The 27504-nt window shown below is 33.5% G+C and overlaps 1 protein-coding gene across 8 annotated transcripts in view; it reads left to right on the plus strand.

The window, feature by feature from the left end:
- Positions 1 to 27504, plus strand: part of CSNK1G3 (casein kinase 1 gamma 3) — a gene marked incomplete at both ends in the record, with an annotated part of 61179 nt that overhangs the window by 11956 nt on the left and 21719 nt on the right. For 4 of the 8 annotated variants that reach the window (XM_084252219.1, XM_084252220.1, XM_084252222.1 and 1 more), the window contains 6 exons: positions 9588 to 9736; positions 11271 to 11505; positions 20502 to 20587; positions 20705 to 20789; positions 23273 to 23418; positions 24979 to 25074. In XM_084252219.1, coding sequence (XP_084108345.1) covers positions 9588 to 9736; positions 11271 to 11505; positions 20502 to 20587; positions 20705 to 20789; positions 23273 to 23418; positions 24979 to 25074 — 797 coding nt within the window. Of the gene's footprint in view, positions 1 to 9587; positions 9737 to 11270; positions 11506 to 20501; positions 20588 to 20704; positions 20790 to 23269; positions 23419 to 24978; positions 25075 to 27504 lie in introns of those variants that run through there. The other 4 variants (XM_084252218.1, XM_084252221.1, XM_084252223.1 and 1 more) reach the window with 2 other exon arrangements.

Genomic DNA, 27504 nt, shown 5'->3' on the forward strand with positions numbered 1-27504 from the left:
CAGAGCCAGAGTGGAGAGCATTACAGGCAGACGGACCGAAGACACTGCTGAGGGGAGCAGCGGGTGAGCCAGGAGAGGTCTGCCATGCCATGTGGGTTTCTCCCTGGTCAGCTGGAATCGAACCTGTGCTGCAGAGGCTGAGGACAGCTTCACAGCGGGCGCTCAACCCCTCTGCGCCACCAGGGAGGCCTTGATACATTTTTTAATTGCACTAAACTTACTTTCCTTTGAATAGATTTTAATCACTCTGTATGCCTGCATTATCTTTGGGATGTCTTTGTTTCTCAATGAATTTCTTCTTACTTTGGGCCAAACTAAATGTTAACTCTTTTACAATACATTTACTGACATCTCTTTTTCTTCAGTGAAACTTCTTTTGCAACCTGGAATAATTTTGAATCTATCTTTATTTTTCTTTTATCATAACATATTTGCATGTGTTCGTCTCTTGTACAATATCTCAACTTCTTTGAAGGCAGTGAAATTAAATATTCATCTTTTTATCGGCAAAGTTGAGTAGAGTGATATTTGTATACAAAGGGTTGAAACAAATTATTTTTGTTGTTAAGGTAACATTGGTTTACAACACTGTATATGATTAAGAGGTATAGGTTCATACCGCTTCAGATGTATGTTACAACATCACACATTACCACAGGACCTATAGTTCTTCATCTAATCCATTGGGTCCTTTCCCCCCTTTACTTCCCACACCCTCTCCAGTAACCTCAGTTTTACATCCAGATATCTAGAGTCTGTGAAATGATAAATTCTTAAATTAGAAAAACAGTTTTCTTTCATTAGAAGTGAATTGATGTTTTAATATACAAAATTGTTACATTATTGAATTTTGACAGTGATACAAATTAAAAAAATAATTTTATTCATATTATCCTCCCAAGTATATTTAATTTTTCATTTTAGAAATTAGAAATAAAAGGAAAAAAATCAGTGATGAGAATTTTTTAAATTAATGGAAATTATTACCCCAGAAAATACTTAGATAGTTTAAATTATCTGGACTATACAGTTTATCCCACCCATTTAAAAATAATTGCTTTCCAGGGAATCATTGGTTCTAATTATTAATATTGCTTCATCCTCAAAAATTTACTTTAAAAATGTTTAGTTGAGTTGTTGATACGTCATTAAAATGCATGGAACATATTTTAAAATGTATGGGTAAATTTTTTTGAAGATCTGTGATTCTGAGTATTATTGCTTTATATTTTTTCCTTGATATTAGACAATTTGAAGAGACTACATACTTAGCAGTTGATTATTCCTTGTAATTTCCTTGTCACCTGATAGATTGATCATAGAAAGTAAAATAACCTTTTTTTTTTCTTGTGAATTTTTGCTTATCAAAGGAAGTAAAATCTTTTTTTTTCTGTTATACATTATTCTTGGCAAACCTTCATAGAAATGATACTAAATATAATCTTTGAGACCATGCATATGCTAAGTCTACTATTTCTCAAGTGAGTGGCTTGACATTTTCAACTGTAGTTCTAAAACAATATTTTGATGATAGCAGCAATGCTTATTTCTAAATCTATCCCTTTAGTTTGTATCATCTAATGACTGTTAAAAAAGCTTTTTCTTTCAGTACCGACTCTGTTATTTTTACGTTTGTGCCCTGTTAAAAAATTCAGGTTTTTTAAGTGTTTTGCTCTGATTTATAGATGCCTAAGTTTCTGTCTGTGATTCATAAAAAGTTCTTTTTTTGTTTTAGCTTAATTGCTTTTAGAACACATCTTAACTACATGTAATATTTCTAATTCTTTATAGATGACACTTTGTATGGAAATTTCTATGTTATGCATTGCTACATATTTGTCCATTTATTTGTGAATATGTGATTGTTATAGCAGATAGAAGTGTACGAGGTTTTTCTGTTGAAGTTGTCATTTTTGGAGAATGCATATTTTAAAAACTGCTCAACATTATCACTACAAGAAAGAAGGGTTAACGCACAGGTTTCAGCTTGGTTTATATGGTATAGGTAGTAGGATAGTGTGGTTACTAATTATAGTGTTTTCAATGATTAATCACATAGGGATATTAAAAACAAACCATACTTTTAAATAGAGTATGACTAAATAAATGGTGGTGAGGGATTTAATTTTCTAAAATACAGCATCAATTTTGTAATTCCCTCTGTAGTAGTAAGAAAACAGTAAGTAAAGCCATAAAAAGTAATTTCATAGTTAAGGTATTTAAATATAATCAAACAATGGGCAAGACTGTCTCATCAATGGAGAAAAAAAGAGTAAGAATTCATTAAAAAATATAAAGTAGTACATTGTGAGAAGAAAATTTTTGGCAGATTGTAGTTGGGGTTAGAATGTTAGCATCCATTTTTTCTTAATTATTTAGATCAATGAATAACAATAATGAAAATATATCAGGTGTGATATGCAACATAATTTATATTCAATATAAGTATCTAATTTCACATAGTATTGATTCAGCATTCATGTTATCTTCAGTATACTATGAACAATAACTCATAGGTTATGATGATGTTATTTTGTAGGTGATGTTATTTTTTAATGTTCTTTGAAATTCAGAGTAGTTTTAAATGTTTCACTACTAAGTGTGATTGTTGAGGTAGTTTAATGGAAGGACTGTTATCAAATCAAGAACTCATTGCTCCGTTTTACTCATATCAGAGCTTACTACTGAGCTTGGACAGCAGTTTTCAAACTTTGGGTGTCAGGGTCCTTTTATTTTTAAAACTTTGAGACTTCCAGATGGATTTTGCTATGTATTAGAGCTATTGGAATTAAAACAATTAATTGCAAAAAAATAAAAATAAAAAATAAAACAATTAATTGCTATGTTAATTCATTTAAAAATAACAACAGTAAAATTTAAAATAACAGCTAAGTATATTTTCCAAAAAAAAAAAAAAAAGAGGAAAGTGGCCTTGTTACACATAATTTACAAATGTCTTTAATCTCTGGATTAATAGAAAGTAGCCAGAATCTCCTCTCTCCCATATTCAGTCAATTACAACATCATGTATTAGATGGTCTCTGGAAAACTTGACTTACTCACTTGTGAGAGAAGGAGAGTGAAAACGAAAATAACACCTGAGTGTTACTATAAAAATAATTTTGATGTCAATGACCTCTGTGTGTCATGGACCACTCACCTCTGGCCCTAAGTGTCTCCAGATCACATGTTGAGAACTGCTGAGCTAGGAGTTTAAGTATTTGTGCTAAAAGTTAAGAATGCCTTAAAGCAAAACTTCGTTGGAAAAGAACATAGTGTAGGTGATAACTCTGTACTGAGTATTTCTAAGCAAGATTGCAAGTTTTCTTAACTAGATATGTAGAGTTTAAATTCCCAAAAAGTGTGTAGTACTTTTGTTCTGATTCCTTCTGTTTAAATTTAAGTAAACAAGTCTGAACTTGAAAAGGGAAAGACATGATATTCTTTTAATGATATGGTTAACTATTATCCGTCTATAAGGAACCTGACCTGGTACAAAATGCCAGACTTCCAATAGTTGTTTCATGACTTAAATTAATTTTTTGTCACATAAAGGGGGAAGACTGAAATGTAAAATGAAATGTTTCATAAAATTAATTTTGGAAGAGTAAGAGTGAAATTGTGTTTTCAAATAATACGTGAATTCTGTATTCTTGGTGCTCTTAAGATTTTCTTGGGTAAAAATATACTTGATTTGAAAATTTAGAATGTTAATAAGCATCTCTGAAAATTATTGTTGCTGCAAATTATCAGAGCTAACTTTCATGAATTCACAATAGCTGGCTTTTTATAGTAACCTTAAAAATAATTTTAAAACAATTAGAATTGGGTGGAGTATAAGTTTATAGTTGAAAATGCACTGGGTATAAGAACAAATACAAAGGCTTGCTTTTGCTCATGTTTGGATGGCATTCATGCAATTCAGTAGCCAAATACTTTGATCAAGAGACACAGCTAGTAACTTAACACTCTTTCCTGTTTTCTGCCACCTTTCCCACTTGCAAAAATCTTCTGTGGTTTAAACTACCAGATGTATGCTACTGTGGTTCTGTTTAGTTTTGGTTTAGGCTACTCCACCGTCCCTGTTTGCCCCCCGTAGCTTTATCTAACTCTTAACACTTTAATTTGTTTGCTTAGTCTTAGAAAACTGTCCAGACTTGTCCTGGAAAATGAAACTCTTAGCTTTCACAGTACTTGCTTTATATTCTTGATTTCTCTTTAAATTTATAGCTGTTGATTCTGTATACTAGTGACATAAAATTTGCATTAAAATTATTGATAGTAATTTAAGAAGTTTCTATATGCATTGACTCATGAAACAATATTTTTAAAATTTATTTATTTTTTAATATATTTTTTACATCATTGTTCATTTTCAAACAATGTTTGTTCCCCCCACCTCAGTAGTCCTGATAGAGTTTCCTTCACCAGTGTACCTGTGCACCATCACCTCAGTCCCCTGTGCTCCTCCCTCCCTCCCTCTGATCCCTCTCCCTCCTCCTCTGCAGGATGTCTCTGATTTATAATTGTCTGTCATAAAACGATATTTATCTCAAAGTCAGAGTTAGATCTTTTTTACTGCCAAAGATCTGTGATGAGTCATACTTAAGGGTAAAATTATGATGAATGATAAAACTGAGGTATTTTCATTCAAATAATTTGACTAAATGTTTAATTTACTCATTGAAATATGATGCTGTTTATGGAATTTTGCCATCTTGTATAAGTAGAGCTACATAATTTTGAGATACACTGCAACTGTTAAAGTAAGGAAATAAAAGGAAAATTAAAGCAGTTCCCTTTGTTCCTTTACTGATTTTTTCATGGTGTTATTTTAGAAACCTAAAGATACCCTGTACAGAGTTTGACTGTGCATATTAGGTACACAGTGATTCTCCCAACAGCGAGTCGGCTTGCTTATATGAAATGTAGCAGAGCAGATTTACTTACACATATCTTTCCTTAACTGAGAATTTTTGTGTGAATAATTACAAGTTTTGATCATGCTTAATGGGGATAGTTTGAGAAGAAGAGGCCTGGAAGTTGTCAACTTGGATTGCAGAAGTAGGGTAGAAAATTTTGAATGCTGCCTTAGCAGAGTTCAAGCTAAGTGAATCATAATAAATCTGGGCTTTAAAGTGGACCTTCCTTTCCTTAGGGAGATAAGTTGAGAATGTTTGGAAGATATGTTCAGAACGGAGAGGAAGCCAAACTTGTATAAAAAGTGTAGACAGAATCTGATAGTATACTTTGCTTTATTCCTATCATGGAAGTTAATAGTTACGAGTAGAGGTAAGGTTATATAACTTTAAATATTAGGCAGAGTGTCTGAGAAATACTGGCTCAAGTACAGTTAATAGGTGAATTAAATAAATGTGGCCTTAATCTTTTTTCAATTTAAGTTTTTCTTCATGGTTCCAGAAGAATTTTATAAAATAATCTATTTTATTTCTGATTGTGAAAATAGCATGTGTTCTTCATAATAATTGGGAAAATATGTGAAAGTGGAAGTAGAAATCACCATTGCTTCCATTATTTTCCGTTCTTTCTGTTTTTTTCCTCCCAGTATCTTTTTTCTTCACATGTATGTTTAATGACTTTTTTTTTAGATTTATTTATTTATTTATACAAGCACTGGGTACAGTCAGAAGCGCGGGAGGGTAAGAGAATTCACCAGAGCCAGAGCGGGGAACAGAGCAGGCAGACTGACTGAAATACACTGCTGAGGGGAGCAGTGGGCGAGACAGGAGAGGTCTGCGTACCATGTAGGACCCTCGCTGGCGGCCGGGGATCGAACTGGTGCTGCGGAGGCTGCGGGCAGCTTCGCAGCCCAGCGCTCAACCGCTGCGCCAGCAGGGGAGGCCCATGTTTAATGACTTATTAAAAGTGTATTATTTTATATCAAATGGTTTCACTTATAGCAGGAATGTAGGGGAACAAAATAAGACATCAGTGTGAAAAATAATAACCGTACAAAACTCAACAATGCAAAAACAGACAATGATAAATCAGAGACATCCTGCAAGGGAGAGGAGGAGCACAGGGGACAGTGGTGATGATTGCACAGGTGCCTTGGGGAAGGAAATTCTATGGGGACTACACCTGACCCCGGGGATGGGCGGGGGGAAAGCAAATATTGTTTAATAATGAACAATGAGGGCCTCCCTGGTGGCATAAGGGGTTAAGCACAGCACTATGAAGCAACCCACAGCCTCTGCAATACAAGTTGGGTCCCCACCTGGCCAGGGAGCATCCCACATGGCACAGCAGACCTCTCCTGTCTCGCCTGCTGCTCCCCTCAGCAGTGTATTTCAGCTAGTCTGCTTGTTCTGTCCCCCACTCTGTCTCTGGTGAGTTCTCTCACCCCACGCATCTCTGACCTGTACCCCAGCTCTTGTATGCATAAATAAATAAATCTTTACCCCCCCCAAAAAAAAACAATGATGTAAAAAAATAAAATATTTTTAAAGAGTGTATTATTTTAAAAATAGTCTCTGGTTTTATAAATAGCAAAGTTAAATAATTTAAAGTTAATGTTCAGAATTATGAGAAGTTAACATTAATAATTTGTATTTGAAAATTTATCTCCAAAAGTAGTTAAAGCCTGTGTTATACTTCAAAGAATGGGTATGACATAATTTGGCTAATTAGTTTAGGTTTGATGGATGTTTAAGTCATTCATAGTTACAGTTACCAAGGTCACCTGGTAGATAGACATTTTTTAAAAATTCTCAAATTTACTTGAAAATTGAGTTTTATTATTTGTTACAATAGGAACAAGTAGTTAGTTTCTCTTAAAGTAACAGACTGTACATTTTTGAGAATGCTTTTTTCTTTTTTTCCCTTGATTCCACTTCTGTGACTAGAAAAGGTGAAAGCGGACATCCTTGTCTTGTTCTCAGTCCTAAGTGGAAAACATTCAATTTTCCACTTTAGAATGATGTGAGCTACAAGATTTTCTTAGATGGTTTTTACCAGATGGAGGAAGTTACCTTTTGTTCCATATTTGCTCAAAACTGTGTCAAATGAGTTTTTAGTAACTATTTAGTAACTTAAAAGTTCTTTTTGCATTTATTTTGTTATTATGGTGAAATTACACTGGTGGTTTGTTTAATGTTAACCCAACTTGCTTTCTTGGATTAGATCATCCTTCATCATAGTGTCCTATTCACTCTTAAGTGCTTGTCAAATTAGTTAACACAGTGACAGTTTTTTAATGTTTTTCCATTTTTTGGAAACCTTTCAAAACATTCAAAAAATAAGTTGTTTAATAAACCAAAATATATTGCCACCTTATTCATATATCATTTCATAACGACTTCAACTATTTGAAAATAGATGACTAAGAAAGAAGTAAAACCGCCCTTTGGCCGTCCTTTCACTGAGGGTCTCAGATCTTGTTTTATATTTTTTATATAGTTCTAACAAGTTTGATGCTCTGGTTTCCTTGAACCCTGCAGGTCAGAAGTAACAAGCTAAAAAGAGTGGAAATGAGTTGTTAGAGATTAGTGAATTAAAAGTATAAAAATTAACAGTGATACAGAGTGGAAGAAAGTTGTAGTGATAATTCTAGAAGTATACTGATTGAGAGTTGTTGATAAATCTTCACTGTAGCTTCAGGCTTTTGATACATACTCCAAAGTAAAAGCAGTACTTCAATGTTGAAATAAACTTTAGTGAGTCTCTCATCCACTGTCACTGAAACATTTTTTCCCTGCTTTCAACATGTGGTAGTTGGAATGACATATTTTGCTAAGAGTGGTTCACACTAAATTAGTGAATCCCAGTGGCAGGGTGATATATGCGTGTCTGTGTTGGGGTGCTGACATACATTCTTGTGGGTATATGAAAAACTGTTTCTGGGGAGGCAACCATGTATGCAGTTTGAATTTGTCTCCTTTTCCCTACCCCTGGCATAATTATATTATCTTCCCTGCCTGTCTCCAGATATTCTACTGTCTGAATCATACTTATTTTTGAGAATAACTGGTCTTGTCCAAACTCCTGATACTGTAGATAAGCAAACTGAAGTCTACTTGAAAGTCGAATGGTTAATACTAAGCCAGACTGAGAACTTAGAGAATAAACAACAAAAAGGAAATTATGGTCTTCAAACTCTTATAAAAGGAATATAAAGACTTTATTTATTTTAGAAAGATTATTTTCCCTTCTAAAATTATGTTAAAAAAAATCACCTGGAAGTAAAACTAAGACTTTAAAGAGAGAAAAAATTCATTTCCTCATGATAAATAAATAGGTAAATGTAATATTAAGGTAAATTGATCACCTATTATATGTCTGTTAGGAGTTGGTTCTAATAGTACAGTGATGACATCTTTGCATTTAGACTTTATATTGGGAGTTTATATTATTTGGTATTATTGAATAATGCATTTTTTAGTAATAAGTGGCATAGAAAAGAGAATTTATATCTCCCAATTTCTGTGGGTCAGGAGTCCAGGCATGACTTATCTGGGTTCTTTGCTGAAGGTCTTGACAAGCTGAAATCAAGGAGTCTCCCTGGCGTGTAGTCTTATCTGAGGCTTAGAGTGCTCTTCTTCACTTCCAGGCTTACTGGTTATCTCCACAGTTCACTTCCTCATGGCAGTAGGCCTGAGCACCATTCTCTGGCATGTGTTTCTCTCCACAACATAGTTTGCATTTTTAAAGACTTCAAATATCCCTGATTTCTAGACTTTTTTAATGTTTTTTTTTTTTAAAGATTTATTTATTTATGCATACAAGAGCTGGGGTACAGGCCAGAGGTGCAGGGGGGGAGAGGATTCACCAGAGACAGAGTGGGGAGCAGAACAGGATGATTGACTAAAATACACTGCTGAGGGGAGCAGTGGGTGAAACAGGAGAGGTTTGCTGTGCCTTGTGGGTCTCCTTCCTGACTGGGCATCGGACTTGTGCTGCAGTGGCTGCTGATAGCTTGATAGTGCTGAGACTTAACCCCCTGTGGCACCAGGGAGTCCCTCTAGACTTATTATAAAGGGATCCCTGTTTAGGTTAGGCCCATCCACTTGAACAGTTTTCCTTTGGATTAATGTAAGGCCACTGATGGGACCTCAATGATATCACCATTGGCCCGTAACATAAAATAATTCTGCAAGTAATATCTGGATATCTTGATTACATTTAAAGGAGAGATGGTATAGGGTTTGTGCACCTTTGCATATGAAGGTTGTACAGTGATCTTGGCAATATGCATACCACCGGTTTATTAAAGAGAGCAGTGGCTCCTTTGTTCAATAGAAGTGTAATCTTTCCTGTGCGCCAGGTGTATCTCTACGCCACAGAAAGGTAAGGTTCACATGCCCAATTCTTGTCTGTGCTGGCGTGATGGAGACCACCAGTGAAGCAGTGTATAGAATGCAGTACAGGGGTAACCAGACTGTCCTGTGGACATTAGCGAGAAGGTATAGGGCGGGAGGGTTGGATCAGGAAAAATTTATTGTATATATGGCAAAAAGGGAAAAAATTACTGAAACTGCAAAATTAAAAAAAAACATTGATTTTTCTCAGATGAAAAGTTCGGTATGTAACATGATGATATTATTAAAATTCTTTTTCCTTACCCCCAGATGGTATACCTCAAGTTTACTATTTTGGCCCTTGTGGTAAATACAACGCTATGGTGCTGGAACTGCTGGGACCTAGTTTGGAAGACTTGTTTGACTTATGTGACAGAACATTTTCCCTTAAAACAGTTCTCATGATAGCTATCCAGTTGGTAAGTAAAACCAGGATGCTTTGAAATTGAAAAATTTCATGGTTTGTTTGGACACAAATTTATATCAAAGGTTTCAAGTTTTACATGATCTTACAGAGCATTCAGCCTAATAAAAATGTTCCTAGTTTTAGTATCATTGTCTTTTTCATATTCATGTAACTTAAAAACTGAATCAAGTTTGTTTTATTTGTCTGAAAGAATTGGTATCTTTCTAACTCTAAGATCAGAATGTTTAGTTTGAGAATTAAGTTGTTTCCACATCCTTGTCATGTAGAAGATGAATACTTAGAAAGAAAACCCTCAGAAACACAGTTCTTAATCTTGGTAATAAATTTTAATAGCCTAGAGAAAGAAGAAATAAACTAATGAGAGAGTGTTATAAATTATTTAAACTTCAGGAAACTAAAGGGAAAGTAGAGGATGATTTTTAGGACAGTGTTGAAGTAAATACTAATAGGAATGTGGGTGGCAGAAGTCTTAACAATGTTTTTATATACTGACTCATTAATTCTGCAAATTCTGTGGAAATATTCAGATGTACGTAAAGCTTTTTGTGCAAGGATGTTTATAATTTAACAAGTGGGAAAAAATCCAAATGTGTAGAAATAGCAGGGTTAGTTGGTTAAATTATTAATAGCCAGAAAATAATTTATAGCCATTAAAAAATGTGTATGAGAGTGTTTTATGATCTGGAAAATGCTTGTATCACTAATGAAAAGTCATGCAAATTGTTATATATTATAAATTATATATGATCCAAAAATTTTTCACAAACTATATTGGCCTGAATGACTCTATGTTACATTAGCTGACAGCCATGAAATGAAGCAATTTTATTATTTTGTAGTGTTCTGTTGTGATTTGTACAATGGACATTATTTAAGAATGTGTAAAACAGTTAATGAAAATGTACTATTTTATTATAGAGTTGGATTTAAAGGTTGTTTAGTTTCAAGTGCTTTTTCAATTTTTTGGACACATACAGAAAAAGTAAACAAAGAAGTTATAAAAAAGAAAAAGCTAGACAAGTTTTATGGAATGTTTTCTATTTTACACTTTAGATTCTGTTTCTTTAATATAATTGTAAAAGCTCCTTGATTATTGAACTGATAAGAAAGAATAAACCGCAACTTTATCAGTATGTGTGTTGACACTTGGGTTCAAGATTTTGAATCTTGCTAATTCAAGCAAGGTTAACATTTAATATAATAAGCCTTGTTAATTTTATAAGTTAGAGTCATCTGAAAGTGTTGAATGAGCCAGGGTTACTGATTAAATGAAAGGAGTTCATGAAATTCAAACACTTTCATTTATAAGAGGCCATAATAATAAAAATGAAGATTTTAAAATAATAATTGAATATACAGTAGAGAAGCTATAGACTTAGCATTTATCATACTACTTTTAAAGAATTGAAACAATTCCTAAATTTTTTGTGTTTTCATTGTGAAAATTCTATCTTGTTGCTATCATGCTTTTTTATGCTAGTCAAAGCCTAACAATGAATTTGTCATTTTTTTTTTTTTTAATCAAGATCTCCCGTATGGAATATGTCCATTCAAAGAACTTGATATACAGAGATGTAAAACCTGAGAACTTTTTAATAGGAAGACCAGGAAACAAAACCCAGCAAGTTATTCATATTATAGATTTTGGTTTGGCAAAGGAATATATTGATCCAGAGACAAAGAAACACATACCATACAGAGAACACAAGAGCCTTACAGGAACAGCAAGATACATGAGCATAAACACACATTTAGGAAAAGGTATGTGTGTACTTTATATAAGTACGGGAATTTGAATTCAGAAACTAGGCTAGCTTTGTGAGTTTTTATTTATTGTTTCTGCAGGTTACAGTTACTTTTGTAATTTTCTTTGGTCATAACAGACTTGAATTTACTATGGTTTATATTTAATCAAACTCAAAGTAACTTGTTTTACAGTAAATGAATAACAGATATTCTTACATTTACTATCTATGTATTTTTTTACGTGAAAACTTGATATGTCCAACTTTGATAGGGCTGGGGTCATCATTTAATTTATATGAGTATATTGGTGGTGGGTGTGGTGTGGTAACATATACCTGAAAAGATGGATCATGTATTTCTGAATAACATACAGTGTTGTAAACCTTAACTGAAAAATGTCAGAAAAAGAAATAAAAAATAATTATGTAAATGATTACTATGTTTACCTAATTCCTGATTAGTTCCAAATTTGAGAAAAGATCTAATATAATTGAATAAAATTACCTTCAAAATCCCCCCCCCCAAAAAAAAAGGAGTGTGCGAGTACACTTAAGTTTATCTAATTACTGTGTTTTCAGATGTTTGATTGAAGCCGCCTTTGTCTTTCTTATATAGATAGCCAGGGAGATAGCAATTGACTAGTCAGTTTAATGCTTAGAGGTACTGTTTACTGTGTATTACTGATATGACTTTGGGCAAATTATATAACCTTTTTAAGGGGATCCTTATTTGAAAGAAGAGTAAAATATTAACTTCAGAGGACTCCTACTCCCCCTATTAATTTTTTTGTGTGCTGTGAGATAGAGCTTGAGGTTCTTTTGTTATATCTTTTGTTATCTCTCTGTTCCCTTTCCCCTTGGGTCACACAATTACTTGTCTTATCTCTTCAGTTTCTTTTCTTCTGTAACAGTTACTTGTCTTCATTTTTATATAGTTTCTTAACTTTTTTTTTTTTTTTTTTTTTTGGCTACAGGCTATTTTGTAGAGTGTCCTCAATTTGGGTATCCTTTTTTTTTTTTCTAGAAGAATTGGGGTGTAGGCCAGAGGTACAGGGGGTGAGAGGAATCACCAGAAATAGAGCGGGGAGCAGAACAGGAGGATTTATTGAAATACACTGCTGAGGGGAGTAGTGGGTGAGACAGGAGAGGTCTGCTGTGGCATATGTGGGTCAGCTCCCTGGCCGGGGTTCAAACTCAGGCAGTAGTGGTGTGCTGAGACTTAACCCAGGCCATCTGGAAGGCCCCTGTGTGATAGCTCTTAATGATTATTTTTGTATGCATTTTTTCCATAAATATAGGCATGATAGATTTCCAGTGCATTGTGTCTGGAATAGCTTTTATCACTTTCTTTAGATAGTGTCTACTAAAAGTTTCTCCACTTGAAAGTTTCTTATTTTACATTTGTATTTAAAAAAGTATTTTATAAGTAGATTTTTGAAATTGAATATGCTGCTCTTTATCACATTTTTGCCCACTAGATTTAGTATCCATTGATGATTTGTTTGTCTCCATCATCCTGCATGTATTTAATAGTTGATAGTCTTATGTAAGCCAGAACTTTCCCTTCTTCCCTGTTTATTTTCTTATATCAGTGTGAACTCATAGATTCTTATTGAAGGTATTATAATATATTATTGTCATTATTTATTTTGATGCTAAAGTGGTCTTGGATTTACCTCCATGCTGACTGCCCTTTGGGTATCTTCTCATGATTCTTAGAGAACCTGTGCAGCAAGTTTTTCCAGGTTCTTCTTGTAGTTTGTCTGATTTGGCCACTGACCTTTTTCCAAGAACTCTTGGGTCCTTTAAATGGACAACAGTATATAGAAACCAAACTTTGATCAGTCAGTTAGTGGCACTGTAGTGAGACTTTAGTTTGGTGTGATTAAAGATTTTAAGCACGGTTTAATGTATTTATTTACCTTGTTTTAGTTACCTTGTTTTGTGTAGTGTGCATTTGTTGATTTTTAGGAATTCCGTATAGTCTGGAGATAGTTGTATATTTGGGTAGTGTCATATATATGCTCTGAAAATTTTCTCTAGTTTGTTTCTTGCCTTGTCATTTTCTTAATGACATCAGTTGATAAGGAAAAGTTGTAAAAGTTTATGTAATCTAATTTATCTACTTTTTCCTTTAGGGTTTCTACTTTTTGTATACTAAGAGATCTTTATCTCCATGTAATACGATGTTTTATGTTTTCTACTTTCTAGAATTAATTTTTTTTGTGCTGTGAGATAGAGCTTAAGGTTCTTTTGTTATATCTTATTCTCTTCCATTGAATTACTTTGTGTCTTTCTAAAATCAGTTCTAAGTTACATTTGCTAGTTTATTCTTAAGTCATGGGTAGTTTCCATGTGAAAGGAAATCAAATTTAATTTTCTGCTTGTAGATTCTATTTTTAACATCTCACGCTAAAGGGAGAGTAGGAGAAGAATGTAAACCTGCTCAAAAGTATCTTATAATATGCAATCACAAATTTGTACAGAATATTAGAAGTCTTCTAACCCAACCTTCAAACCAGGCCTTAAGCTTCTTCTCTTACCATTCTTTCCAAAGTTACATGCTGTTGTGTTCTTCCTCTCACTTAGAATTAAATAGCACTTGACATCTCTTCCAACAGCCTCCTTCATGTAGGCTTGTGGTGTTTTTGTCTTTTCATTTGTCTTAAGTCCCTGAAAAATGTACATTTTCCTTTCTTTAAGAAAAGTAAGTTTCAAACATCCAAAATTATAAAACACAACTTGTATTCAGGTAATATTTCAGTAGCAAACTTTCTCATCTAAAATATGATTTGGTAGAAATACATCTTTCAAAAAAAAAAAAAAAGAAATACATCTTTCAGGATTGTGTCTTTCATTGAAACCAGGCATATCTGTATTTATATGATCATGTCTGACAAATTTTCATTTCACGGCAGTTAATAGACTATTTTATAACAACTAACAAAAGTTCACCACCATTTTATTACAAGAAATGAAGTCACAACTTCCTTATGACCTACTGTTCTGTCTTTGAACAATGGTAAACGTAACAACTTCCTATTTGTAGAAGTGGCAGAATGAGTCTTCTGTGTTTGTCCTTTTTAGGAAAATATTCAGAGCTTTCAGGAAAAATCTCAAGACTTTGGGAAATGGTATTTAACTGTTGCAATAATCTTTTCACTCTTCTTTTGGGGAGAAACCAAATTATTTCTTTGGCAAGTATTGCAGACAACAAAAGAGCATTAGTTCCTACTTTTTCCAATTCATAAAAGCCCTGCTTCCATTTTAATATAGAACTTGGGGTTATTGGGTGATATTAGCAGAGAGAAAGTTTGTTTGCCAGACTTCATGTGTTCCTATTTAAAAAAAAAAAAAGAGTAAGCTAAAGTAATGTGAGTTTGAGTTAAGTTATTTGATGAGTTTAAGATAGCTGTGAACATGAAGTATTTAGTGATATTTTGAATTTAGAGCATTTGGCTTTGTGAGTCAGGAAGAGATAAAAAAGGAAAAAGAACAGTGAAAATGTGACCTTTTAGCGGTGATTTTAATTTGTGTATATATAATTTTGTAATGTCTTCCTTCCCTGCTTTGCCTAAACCTTGGTGAACTCTTTTAAAGCCTCTTTGCTTGCTTGCTCTTTGTGTGTCTGTCCGTCTGTCTGCCTGTCTCTTCCTCTTTCTCTCCCTCTCTCTCTGTCATATTCAAGGACTTTTTCCTCACTGGAATTTTTCAAAATAGAGAATTGGGTAAGAGGAATATTGTACAGATTCATGAGTACTTTTCCTTTGTGGGAACTACACCATATCAGATTTAAAAAGGAAAAAGGTGTTTCTAATGTAAGCAATATATAAAGTAGTATAAAATCACATTGTACAATTTAGCATCTGTATTCCTGTGGCATGCATTTATTGATCTTACAACTAGGTGATTTCTGTTTAGAAAGTAGATGTGGTAAGTCATTTGTATACCTTTCTTATACCTGCTTAAGTTTCACTGGTCTAGTTGAAATCTTAAAACTGTGTGTGACAGATGTGAATTTCCTTGTTCTACTTTATTGGGAAATTTCTTTTCCTTAGTCATATTGAATTATTTTTAATTGTTCAAGTGTCTTTAATTTTTGAAGACTTTTTGTCAACTCCTTTGAGCTTCATTTTGTACTGTTCCTTTGAAACACTTCTTATAAGTTATTGAAGTCTTTTGTAATTAAATACTATATTTCTCTTTGACAAGTGCTCTGGAAATAGTTTTTTTATTTTAAAGTTATTATTCAATAACTTTATTGACTGAATAAAGACTAGGAGTCAAGGAATTAGTTGCCAGTTGCTTCTAAGTGTTAAAAAAAAAAACAACAAAACTTGTGTTTCATAGGAGTATGATATTTTAAACCTTTAACAGTAAGTTTTCTGAATAGGAGAAAAAAGAATTACAAAAATTTAGTGTTACCAAAGTGCCTTCTTTCAGTGTTATACTGTGATGTGATTCATATAATTTCTAGGCTAATTGACCATGTTCTTTTTTTTTTTTTAAAGATTTATTTATTAATGCATACAAGAGCTGGGGTACAGGCCAGAGATGCAGGGGGTGGGGGGGGGGTGAGAGGATTCACCAGAAACAGAGTGGGGAACAGAACAGGCAGATTGGCCAAAGTACACTGCTGAGGGGAGCAGCGGGCGAGTCAGGAGAGGTCTGCTGCGCCATGTGGGTTGCTCTCTGGCCAGCCGGCTGGGGATGAAACTCATGCTGCAGAGGCTGCGGATTGCTTCATAGTGCAGTGCTTAACCCCTTGTGCCACCAGGGAGGCCCCGATTGACCATGTTCTTGAAGCGTGCTCTTTGAGCTTCCCGAACAGCTTTTTAACCGTTTAAAAATGTATTGCACAGTTCATTGCTTCCTTAAAGTATGGTGAACATAACTGGTATTTTCTTGATGTTTCAGGCTTTCAAAGTAAGTTGGAAACTTTTAAAATATTTACCTGAGTAAATTTAGAGGTAATGCTGTTTAACTAGCAGTGTATTTTTTAAAATAGATGATATTTTTAGAGCAGTTTTAAATTCACAGGAAAAGTAGAAATAGGATAGACATTTCCTTTATACCCCTCACATGCATTGTCCATCCCATCAATATCCCTTACCAAAGGAGCACATTTGTTATAACTATGAATCTACAGTGACACATCATTATCACATAATGCCATGTAGCCTCCATTATAGAATCATACAGAGTAGTTTCCCTTGCCTAAGCATCCTCTGTGTATTACCTAATTATCCCCCTCTTCGTGTAAGCCCTGGCGGCCATTGATCTTTTTATTCTTCCGTAGACAGTTTTGTCTTTTACTGATGTTACATCATTGGAATCATATACTATGTAGCTTTTTTTGGATTGGTTTCTTTCACTGAGAAATGTGCATTTAAGTTTCTTTAATGTTTTGTCATGGCTTGATAATTCATTATTTTTAATGCTGCATTTATTCTATTGTCAGATTGTATCACATTCTATCCATTTACCTGCTGAAGAACATTTTGGTTGCTTTCAGGTTTTGATCATTATGAATAAAGCTGCTATACACATGTATAGGGCTTTTTGTGGACATAAGTTTTCAGCTCCTTTAGGTTAATACCAAGGAGTATGACTACTGGATCATATATTGAATATATTTAGTTTTGTAAGTAACCACCCATTTGTCCTCCAAAGTGTCAGTACCATTTTGCATTCCCACCAATAATGAGTGTGTCTGTTGTTCTACGTTCTCACCAGCTTCTGATACTGTCACTATTAGAACTTTCAGCCATTCTGAAAAGTACTGTAGTTGTGTCTCATTTAAGGTGTATTTCCCGAAGACCATCTGTGATACATTTTTAGTTAATTTGTATGCAAGGTATAAGGTCTATTTCTTGGATGTCTAATTCTTCCTGTATCACTTTTCTGAAGACTTATCTTGTTGCATTGAATTGCCTTTACTCCTTTGGCAAAGGTCTGTTAATGATGCTTATGTGTCTATTTCTGAACTCTATTCTGTCTGTTGATCTGTTATCTAGTCTTTCAGTAATACCACATTGTCTGGATTACTGTAGGTTATAGAAAGTCTTGAAGTAGTGTATTTTTATTTGATTTTTCTGTTTTCAACTAATTTTGACTTTATGTTACTGTGTGTAGAACGCTGCTTTTGGTAGCATTATACTTTTCTTTCACTACATTTTAACCTGATCGTCAGAGTTACTGGGATTATAGCTAAATTTGAACTAGATTTCAAGAGAACTTCTTTTTTTAAGAATTTTTATTTATTTTTGTGTAGAAGAACTAGGATGTAGGCCAGAGGTGTGTGGGGCAGGGGTCAATGAGTGAGGATTCACCAGAGACAGAGTGGGGAGCAGGACAGGTGGATCTACTGAAATACACTGCTGAAGGGAGCAGTGGGCGAGGCAGGAGAGAGGTCTGCTGAGCCTTATGTGGGTCAGCTCCCGGGCTGGGTATGGAACTCAGGCAGTAGTGGTGATAGCACTGAGACTTAACCCCTAGGCCACCAGGGAGGCCCTCAAGAGAACTTCTTTAGGAATAGAATACATGTACTGAGTTTTCTCTGAAAACTTTCCCCCCCTTTACTTACTTGAATCATCTCATCTCTTTTAATCTTTTAATTTTTTTCTTGCCCCCCTTTTTTCCCTGAGAACTTATGGTCAACATTGAATAGAAAATGTAAGGATGAGCACTCTTATTTTGTTCCTGATTTTAGGAGTGCTTTTAGGCACCTAAGTCATTTTTATTGTAGGTTTTTTATATATATCTTTTGTCAAAATGAAGATGTATCCTTTGATTATTTGTTTGATGAGAGTTTTTATCTTAAATGCAGATGACACATTGTCAAATGCTTTTTTAATGCCTGTTGAAATGGTCATATGATTTATATATTTTATTCTGTCAGTATGGTGAATTACATAGATTGATTCTTGAAAATTAAGCCACCCTTAAATTCACTGGGTGAACACAATTTTGTCCTGGTGTATTATTTTTTTAAAGGAATTTGCATTTTTACTGATGAGGGATATTTTTGATAGTTTCCTTTACTTATAATTCCCTTGCCTGTTTTTTTTTAAATTGGGTAATGTAATCAGTTGGGGAGGGGTCCCTTATTTCCTGCATGTGTATGGAATTGTTACTGCTTCTTTATCATTCAATAGCGTTCACTAGCAACTCCATCTGGACTTTCATTTCTATTTTAGGATAATCTTGTCATTGTTTTCCACATTTATCTTTTTTTCTACTTATTTTGGATGGTGTTGTCTTAGACATAGATAAATGGATAAGAATATAGGATTCTGAAATTTACCTATAGACATAGATAAATGGGTAGGAATATAGATATTCAATTGACCTTTGAATGTGGTGCAAAAGTAATTTAATGGAGGAAGAAATAGTCAATCTCTAATATTAGGCCTAGTCATCTTAGGTTTTGAAACATTTTAGAGTTGATTCTGGTTATCAGCCGAACTTCAGAAATAATATTTTTTCTTTGCATGGCATTTCATTCTTAAGACTCCCATAATATAATAAATAAATGAAATACTATAATTTTAATAAAGTTGTAAAAGGCATTATAGATATTTTTGCCATTCACATTTCTACTTTCATTAATAGTTTTAAAAAGAACTTTATTTTAAAAGCATATTTTAATAGATATGTTTATGTTGTTATAAAATACAAGAAAAAAGGAAAAATTCCCCATTATATTTCATTTTTGAGTATATGAAATGAGAAATTGAAATGACCTCTCAAGTCCTCCAGCCTCACATCCCGATTAACTAATGATTTGATTTCTATTCTAGATAATTTCCTCAGCTTGTTAAAAAAAGGACACATATCTGTTATTACATATTTTCAATTATTCATTTATATATGCAAATAGTATATGTTGAATGCCTTCTCTGTGGTAGCCATTACATGAGATTCTGGGGATAGGGAGCCAAAAGACATCTGCCCTTTTGTGACTTGCTGTCTGGTGGGAGGATAGCTATTGGTTAAATAATAGCAGAAATGTATATATTTAAACTCTAGCAAGTGTCACAGAAAACAATTTTAGAAAGGCATGAGCATGCATAGTGAAAATTAAAACCACTTCTGACTTTCTCCTTATTTTGGAGCATGCTTTGAAAAGTTTGTTTTTTAAAAGTGTTTAGCACTATTGAGCTATTTGAGCTATTACCATTTTTTTAGATAAAAGATCTTATACAATAATACCCTCTTATTATAAGTTTTTTTTCCTCTTATTAGTCAGCATTTTTTGTTTAATTTCACTAAAAAAAATTGAAAAAAATTTCACTTAGCAACAAACATTTACCACCCTACTCTCTTAGTCTGTGTCACTCACTCCTGTGCTCTATAACATTTTGTTACTAAAATAACAACTTGAAAGTGGCAATTTGTTCTAGTAGCATATTTTGGTGGTGGTAGAGGAGTTATAATGTTGGGATGTGTCAAATACAAGTGTATAAAAATGTATATTATGCAAAACACTAATTGTGTTTAACAAGAGGATATGGGATGGGAGTTTTATGCTCATATGTTTAGGAGCTACAGGGTTAAATGAAGTTAGATACTGTAAACTCTGTAGCTTTAATGTTACATACCTAGTCTTTAAAACAGATATAGAACATAGTGACTGGCTGCTGCTGTTTCTTTTTTTAAAAAGGAAGTCATTTAGACTGCCAGACCATGTTCTTTCCCAAAGGAAGAGAAGAAGGATGGTCAGTGACTATTTCACCATGGAACCCCTCACCCCTTGCCTTGTTTCTATGTATAGATATCTAAGGAAGGGACTAAATCCCTAGAAGTATTTTTAAAAACAATGTGATATTTTAAAGATGCTTGATAATGTTAATGTAAAAATATTGCAGTTTAACTGGATGTGATTTTGTCACATAGGCCATAGTTCTGTTGAACTGTCAAGAATTACTATATATATAATGAATCAGTTCTCCATTCTTATATCTTTAACAAGGAGAGGAAAGTGATATTCATGTTTCTCTTCTATTTCAGAACAGAGTAGAAGAGATGACTTAGAAGCTTTAGGTCATATGTTCATGTATTTTCTGAGAGGCAGTCTTCCTTGGCAAGGTTTAAAGGTAATAGTTTTTGCTTTTCTTTATCAACTTTTGTGAACTCTTAATCTTTTAAGAACCTTTCTTCCAAGTATTTAACTCTAAAATTTTCTCCTCTCAAGATTATTTTCTTTCTTTTAGGCCGATACATTAAAAGAGAGGTATCAGAAAATTGGAGATACAAAACGAGCCACACCAATAGAAGTGTTATGTGAAAATTTTCCAGGTAATGTATAATGCTACCTTGGTATGTGTGCCTGTACACAGAAAATCAGAACTTTTAATATCCATTGCTTTGGTTTATAAATACATTTTTTCATGCTTCTAAGGGATGATCTCAATATACTGTTTAAAAGATGTCAGCATTTGATGTACAGATATCACAGCAATTTGTATATTTTTTGGTAAGATGTTACCAGAACAAAATTTCATATTTAGTAGTGTTGATCAGTACCAGCTAAAGTAGTATTTTCTTATATGACCAACTTTTAGTAAGTTAAAATATTTGCTAAGAAATACTAACTATAAGGTTTTGATGTACATTGTTAATTATTTGAGTCTCTGTCAAAGTTAAAGGAGAGAGATGATACCAGATTTAGTGTGGTTTTCAAAATACAGTAAAAATCTTACTGGCCTTTCTGCTTTTAGGCTACTTTTATATTGAGAAAATTTATGAAAATAGTTTTGCTTTTATTTATATTTTTTGAAATTAAGCCAACAAAAATTTACTTAAGATTCTAAATCAAATAAAAAATAGAATGTGTTGCTGATTATTAAAATCCTTGCTGTGAATTGTATAATAATGTTAAGTGAAAAGAGAACTGAACTAGATTCTAGAAGACTGAGTTGGTATTTCACTTTTGTGTTCACAGGTTCTCTTGTACATTGTGGCCTCATTATTATAATAATATCAGCAGTATATGCATAGGAAAAGCCCCATGACCACCTATTCTGGAGGTCACATGGGCTTGCATTCCCAGATCCCACAGGACTAACAGAGATACAGTTTTTGAGAGAATACTACTTGCAGTTCACTGCATAGATATAGCAGACTGAAACATACTACTTTCTGAGAAAGAGGCCTGTTTGCTTCTCCAGAAGGGTCAGCCTTCTGTTTTGGCACACTTCAGGAAGCCTGTGGAGGTGCTCTCAGGAGCAGAGGCTGATGAATGCAGTCTTTGCACTTTTTCTCTGTTTGCCAGCATCTTCCTGAAAGAGCTTATAATCTTGTCTGGGGCTACAGTTTTGGCTAATGTGAGCCTCTGTGTTGTCTGGCTCTGGTGGCCAGTGGGATTTATGCCTGTAGTCCCACAGGACTATAACTGAAAGAGAAAGAGGTCTTAAATAGCTACCACCTTTAGGTCGTAACTTCAGGTAATAGACTCAGGAGTCAGTCTTTCTGTTAGCTCATTTTCAACACCTGTAGCCTGTGGGAAATACATCTAAGTAAAAACTTGTCTACAGACTGACTGTAAACCTTTCCACTGACCTCTGGAGGGCGCTACCTTCTTGCTCTTTCTCTGCCTTCTCCAGAGTACCAGCATCTCCCAGCAGGAAGGGAGCTCTTCAATGTGCCTGATACCGCAGCTTTTACACCTGATGTTCCACTTTTTGTGTTTGCCAGTCAGGGAATGCTCCTTGATGGCCAGGCTCTCAGAGCTGGGGGGACTGGCTTTACACATGTTATTAAGAATCCTGTAGACGTTTCTGCAAGGAAACTTGGGGTACCAAAGTAAATTAACCTGGTGATTTGTGAGAAGTGGAATAATGGGCGAGTCACCATATGAGGAAGGTTACTAGGTATCATTTTCATTGCCCAGTGGGCTGTGTATGATCCTTTTCTTACTGGTTGTCATGAGTGAATTGGCTCAGAAAAGCAGCTAGACTGTAACCTACCATCTTTTATTATAGAGCTTTTCTCTGCCCTGATAGTGAAAAACTGTTTTTCTAATTGCTCACCATTTTGCTAGTTGATTTTTATGACTTCTTCCTCTGGAAAGTATGACCTTTTAAAAATGTCTGTTTTTCTAATGCAGTTGGAAATTGTAGAGATGTATATTGTCAAATAATTGTTAATTGTAAATTAAGAGAAGAATTAAACTTTACTTCTGTGTTATATTTCATAGATCTGTTAGCTTTATTTTGCTAGGTCTGTTGGTTAGAATAATTGTCAGAGCAAAGATTGGGGATGTGAATTGTGTATCAATCAGTTTAGTTCAATTATTCTAAAGGAATTGCAGCAAGGTAGTGCAGATGCATTCATGTTAATCAGTTCCCACCAATATTTTGATTAATTTTTAAATTTATGAGTTGAATATGGTACTTGTTGATTCAGTGGAATTGCTAATTTCACCTCTCATACTACCCAAGATTTCTATTGAAAAATGAAAATTTTTGGCTTCCCTAATGAAAAGGAATAAAAATCTTTTATTTAATATTTGTTAAATATTTTATTAACAAAATATTAATATACAGTATGCAATTAATTATAATTATTAATATTAAACATTTTATTTACTATCTTTGTCCTTTTCTCCTGTCTTCCCTTCTTTCTTCCTTGTATTTCATTGTAATAAAATGAATAAAGTTTTAAAATTGTAATAAAATGCTATTTCTGTTTGTTCTTACAATATGTGCTTTTTAGACATTTAAATAGCTCTATTATTGTGTATATAGGAAAATAGAATATTTTTATTTCTTTTCTAGAAGAAATGGCAACATACCTTCGTTATGTAAGAAGGCTGGATTTTTTTGAAAAACCAGACTATGACTACCTAAGAAAGCTTTTTACTGATTTGTTTGATCGAAAAGGATATATGTTTGATTATGAATATGACTGGATTGGTAAACAGTTGGTGAGTACTCTATGTTACATAATAAAAGATTAGTTGTGGTACTTCTTTTCACAGTATAGAGTCTTCAACTGAAAAGAGTTGAAAACAAAACATTCTTTTTAAGGTGTTCATTTTATTCTGTTTTATAAATATTTCATGTAGCAGAACACTAAAATTTTTCTGTGAATTTTGCAAAAGCCTTGTATTTGGACTCTGCTTATTTTAGAATGTTGAGTGTTTGAACTTTCATTCTTTTTAATATGAGATACACCTTTTTTGTATAATATTTTAGTGATTAAAAAGAGCAGCTAGCTTGTTTTTATAATTAGTTCCACCATCGCATATTAAAAAAAACTAGCAGCAACAAATATTGGCGAGGTTGTGGAGAAAAAGGAACTCTCCTGCATTGCTGGTGGGAGTGCAAACTGGTCCAACCACTATGGAGAGCTGTGTGGAGATTTCTTGACTTACTAAAGATAGAGCTTCCATAGGATCCAGCAAGTCCACTCCTAGGTATTTACCCAAAGGACACAGAAACATTAATTCCAAAGGGCACCTGCACCCCTATGTTTATAGCAGCACTATTTACAATAGCTAAGCTTTGGAAACAACCCAAATGCCCAAAAATAGATGACTGGATCAAGAAGATGTACATATACACAATGGAATGTTACTCAGCTATCAAAAAAAGATAAACACATGCAGTTTGCAGCAACATGGATGGCGCTGGAAGGGATCATGCTCAGCGAAATAAGTCAGAAAGAAAAAGAAAAATACCGGATGGTCTCACTCAAAGCAGGAATTTAGAAAACCTAAATAAGGGACCAGGAAAAAGACTAATGAATACAAAGTAAAAATCAAAATCAACAAGCAACTATAAACCAGAGACAAACCACAGGGGGATGGGGAGGGAAGGGGAGAGGAAGGACTAGCGTCAAAATAAGGGGGGGTGCAGTTGTACGGGGAATATAACCAAAATGATAATGCATACATTGTGTAAAAATGAAAAATGATGTAAGAATTATATAAAATAAAATATTAAAAAAAATTTTAAAAAATTAGTTCTGCCATCTTTCAAAACATAATTTTAAAATTGTCTTAATTATTTTAGTAGTTTTAGGTTATCTTTTGGAATTGGCATTTATTGCTTGGAGCATGTTTATTTAGCTTTTAGAACCACTGAAGTTATGTCTTACAAAGAAGGTCTTGATTATAATTGTGAGGTGGTTGCTCTTCACTAATAATTTTTTTACAATTATGTATTAGTTTTGTTAATGAGCAACATAAACAGATATGCTTTCTTTTCTTTTTTCATTTGAAATAGTAACGTGAAAGTAATGACAAGTAGGTCTTTTGTTGCTACAAACCAATAGTTGACAAAGTGGACAAATATTTTGAAAACATAGTAAAAAGTAGTTGTTCTCTGCTTTAAGTTTGTTAGCTTTAGCAACATTTGAGAATATCTTTTCCTAAGCTCTTTAACATTGTTTTTTATTGCCTTTGTTCTTCTAAGCAGCTCAGTAATTTTAAGTAAGATTTCTGAAATATTATATACTAATGTTAATTGTTATTTTATTGTAGCCTACTCCAGTGGGTGCAGTTCAGCAAGATCCTGCTTTGTCATCGAACAGAGAAGCACATCAACACAGAGATAAAATGCAACAATCCAAAAACCAGGTTTGCTGCCCTCTAGGATATGAAATGTCTTAATTTCCTTCTCTATTACCTTCTGAGAGTTTATAAATATGTTTGGTGTTTTACCTTGCACAGATGACACCCTTTGTGTGGGTGTATATGAATGTGTGTGAGTATACACATACATATGTATAAACATATTGAAGGATTGAAATACATATATTTTCTTCGATAGATTAAAAAAAGATCAGATATACGTAGACAGGATAAGGATTGAAAAACACATATATTTTAATAGATAGACTATTTCCCTCATGTTCACTGTTAGCTTATGATAATATTAAAAATGTTTAATTGTAAATTCCTAATTAGTGATATAATTAGTATAAACTTTGAGCAGTATTTGATATTGTTAGAATGGAAGTATTTGTGTACCCTGTTGGAATAAACTGTTGGGACAGTTGATCTTTCTAACTGTAGTTTAGTTCAGTAAATTATTTACTGAATTTCTGTGAGTTGAGAGCTACTCTTAACATTGCAGAAATGCAGAGGTAAGGAAAACTGTATAACCTATAAGAAATGTTTTCGTACCAAGTGACTAAAAGCCCACTTAGTGTCTGGAATCAGACATACCTGGATGTGGCTTGACCCTGGAAAAATCTCTTGAAACATCTCTCTCATGTTTAATATTGAAATAATGCATGCTAAAATCTAAAGCATATAATAAGGTTTCTGTAAACGTTAAGTCTCATGGCTAGTATAACTATTGTCATGATTATTACAGTGAACACACAAACATTACTTTATAAAGCAAAGTAAGCTGTGTCACATGGAACATAATAATAAAGTGGGATGGAGGATCTTGAAATATGTGGAGATCTATAAAGATTTTATGGAGAATATGGCCTTTGAGATGTGCAGAAGAATGGATGGAATTTTTAAAGGCAGATGAAGGACTAAGGGCACTTTGGGGGAGAGTGAACAGTATAAAATGTGGAACAAGTTTTAAAATGTAAGATTTGTTTGCGGCATAGCAGTTCAGTTTGCTTAGAACAGACAGTAGGTAGAGTTGGAGCAGAGCAGGTTCAGGACACATATGCCCTTGGGGACAGTGAAGACTTTGTGGTTCCTGGGTAAAGTATTGGAAAGCTGTTGACATTTTGACAATTTTTTTTTTTTTTTACTTTCTTGTAAAAAGAAGCTTTATTAAGACTACCTTTGACATAAAGTACTGAGTTAAGCAGTACTTTAAATTTTTAGTTAAAACCCTTTTTGGAGAATGATAGTGTCTTATCTTTTTTACTTTTACAATTTTTATACCGTCAATTCAAGTGAGGGTTATATCAAAGATGAAAATTGAAGGAAAGAACACACTTACTAAAAATCATTATAGAACAATGCTACATTTTGGAGCTGTTTAGCTACATCTTGCTTTTAGGTTCATCTAATTTGAAAAGATTAGTTTCAGAATTTTACCTAGAAAAATCAGGACAATAAAGAGTCTTATATATAAATTCCCTCAAATATAAATTACAGCTGGTTGATAGCTTTAGTACTCTGATAAGATGCTGTATATTGAAAGAAGTTCACACTCAGAGTTGAGTTAATTTCTCAAATATAATTGGAAGATGAGTAACTCATGTTCTCTGAAAATCTTCTCTTGAGCTGTTAAGTATTGTAATAAGTGAAACTCTCCTGATACTGTCGAATCAAATTATACTTTAAATATATTTTTAAAATTTCTACATGTTTCAGACCTGTCCTGCTAGCTATATTGTAATATGAACCATATTACAATGAGAGTATGAACCATATTTTACTTGATAATCTGATTGCACTAAATGTAGGCAGTTAAAAGTTTTTTAAAGGAAATCTTTTAGGATAGTTTATATGTTGAATTTGAAACCTGGATATGTAGGCTTTCATCAAAAAAGAAAATTTCTATTTGGAAAAAATTTCTTGAACATCTATGAAATAACACTTTTAAGTTGTATAAGGAACTCATAGTTCACAATTGCAAAAGATAATTCTTTAAATGACTGAAACTTTTGTAATGTTCCCAGATAAACAATTTGTAATCTAAAGTCAGTGGCTGAAGTATAGTGGATCCTGAAATTTTATAGAAAGTTTTGGGTGCATGTGAATGTTTATTCTGAGAAGAGGGTATGCAGCTTTTACTGTGTTCTTGAAGAGGTTAATGACCCCCAAATATTGCCGGTTGCCCTAGATAGTTGTCTTAATTTTAGTATCATTGCCATAATTTTAGCCTGTTTAGATTTGATTTTATCTGTTTTATTTCTATTTAAGCTACCAATCTGCTAAATTCTGGTTCTGAATTTGCAGGGTTTAATGAATAGATAAGAATTCAGATAAATATTTTGTTGACATACTTCATGCTCCAGGATATGTAGTTTTATGTTGTCCTATTTAATTTAGGAGGATTCACAATGGAATGTCTATCATTATGTCTAT

The sequence above is a fragment of the Talpa europaea genome (assembly GCF_964194135.1).
Source record: "Talpa europaea genome assembly, chromosome: 13".
Lineage (NCBI taxonomy): Eukaryota > Metazoa > Chordata > Mammalia > Eulipotyphla > Talpidae > Talpa > Talpa europaea.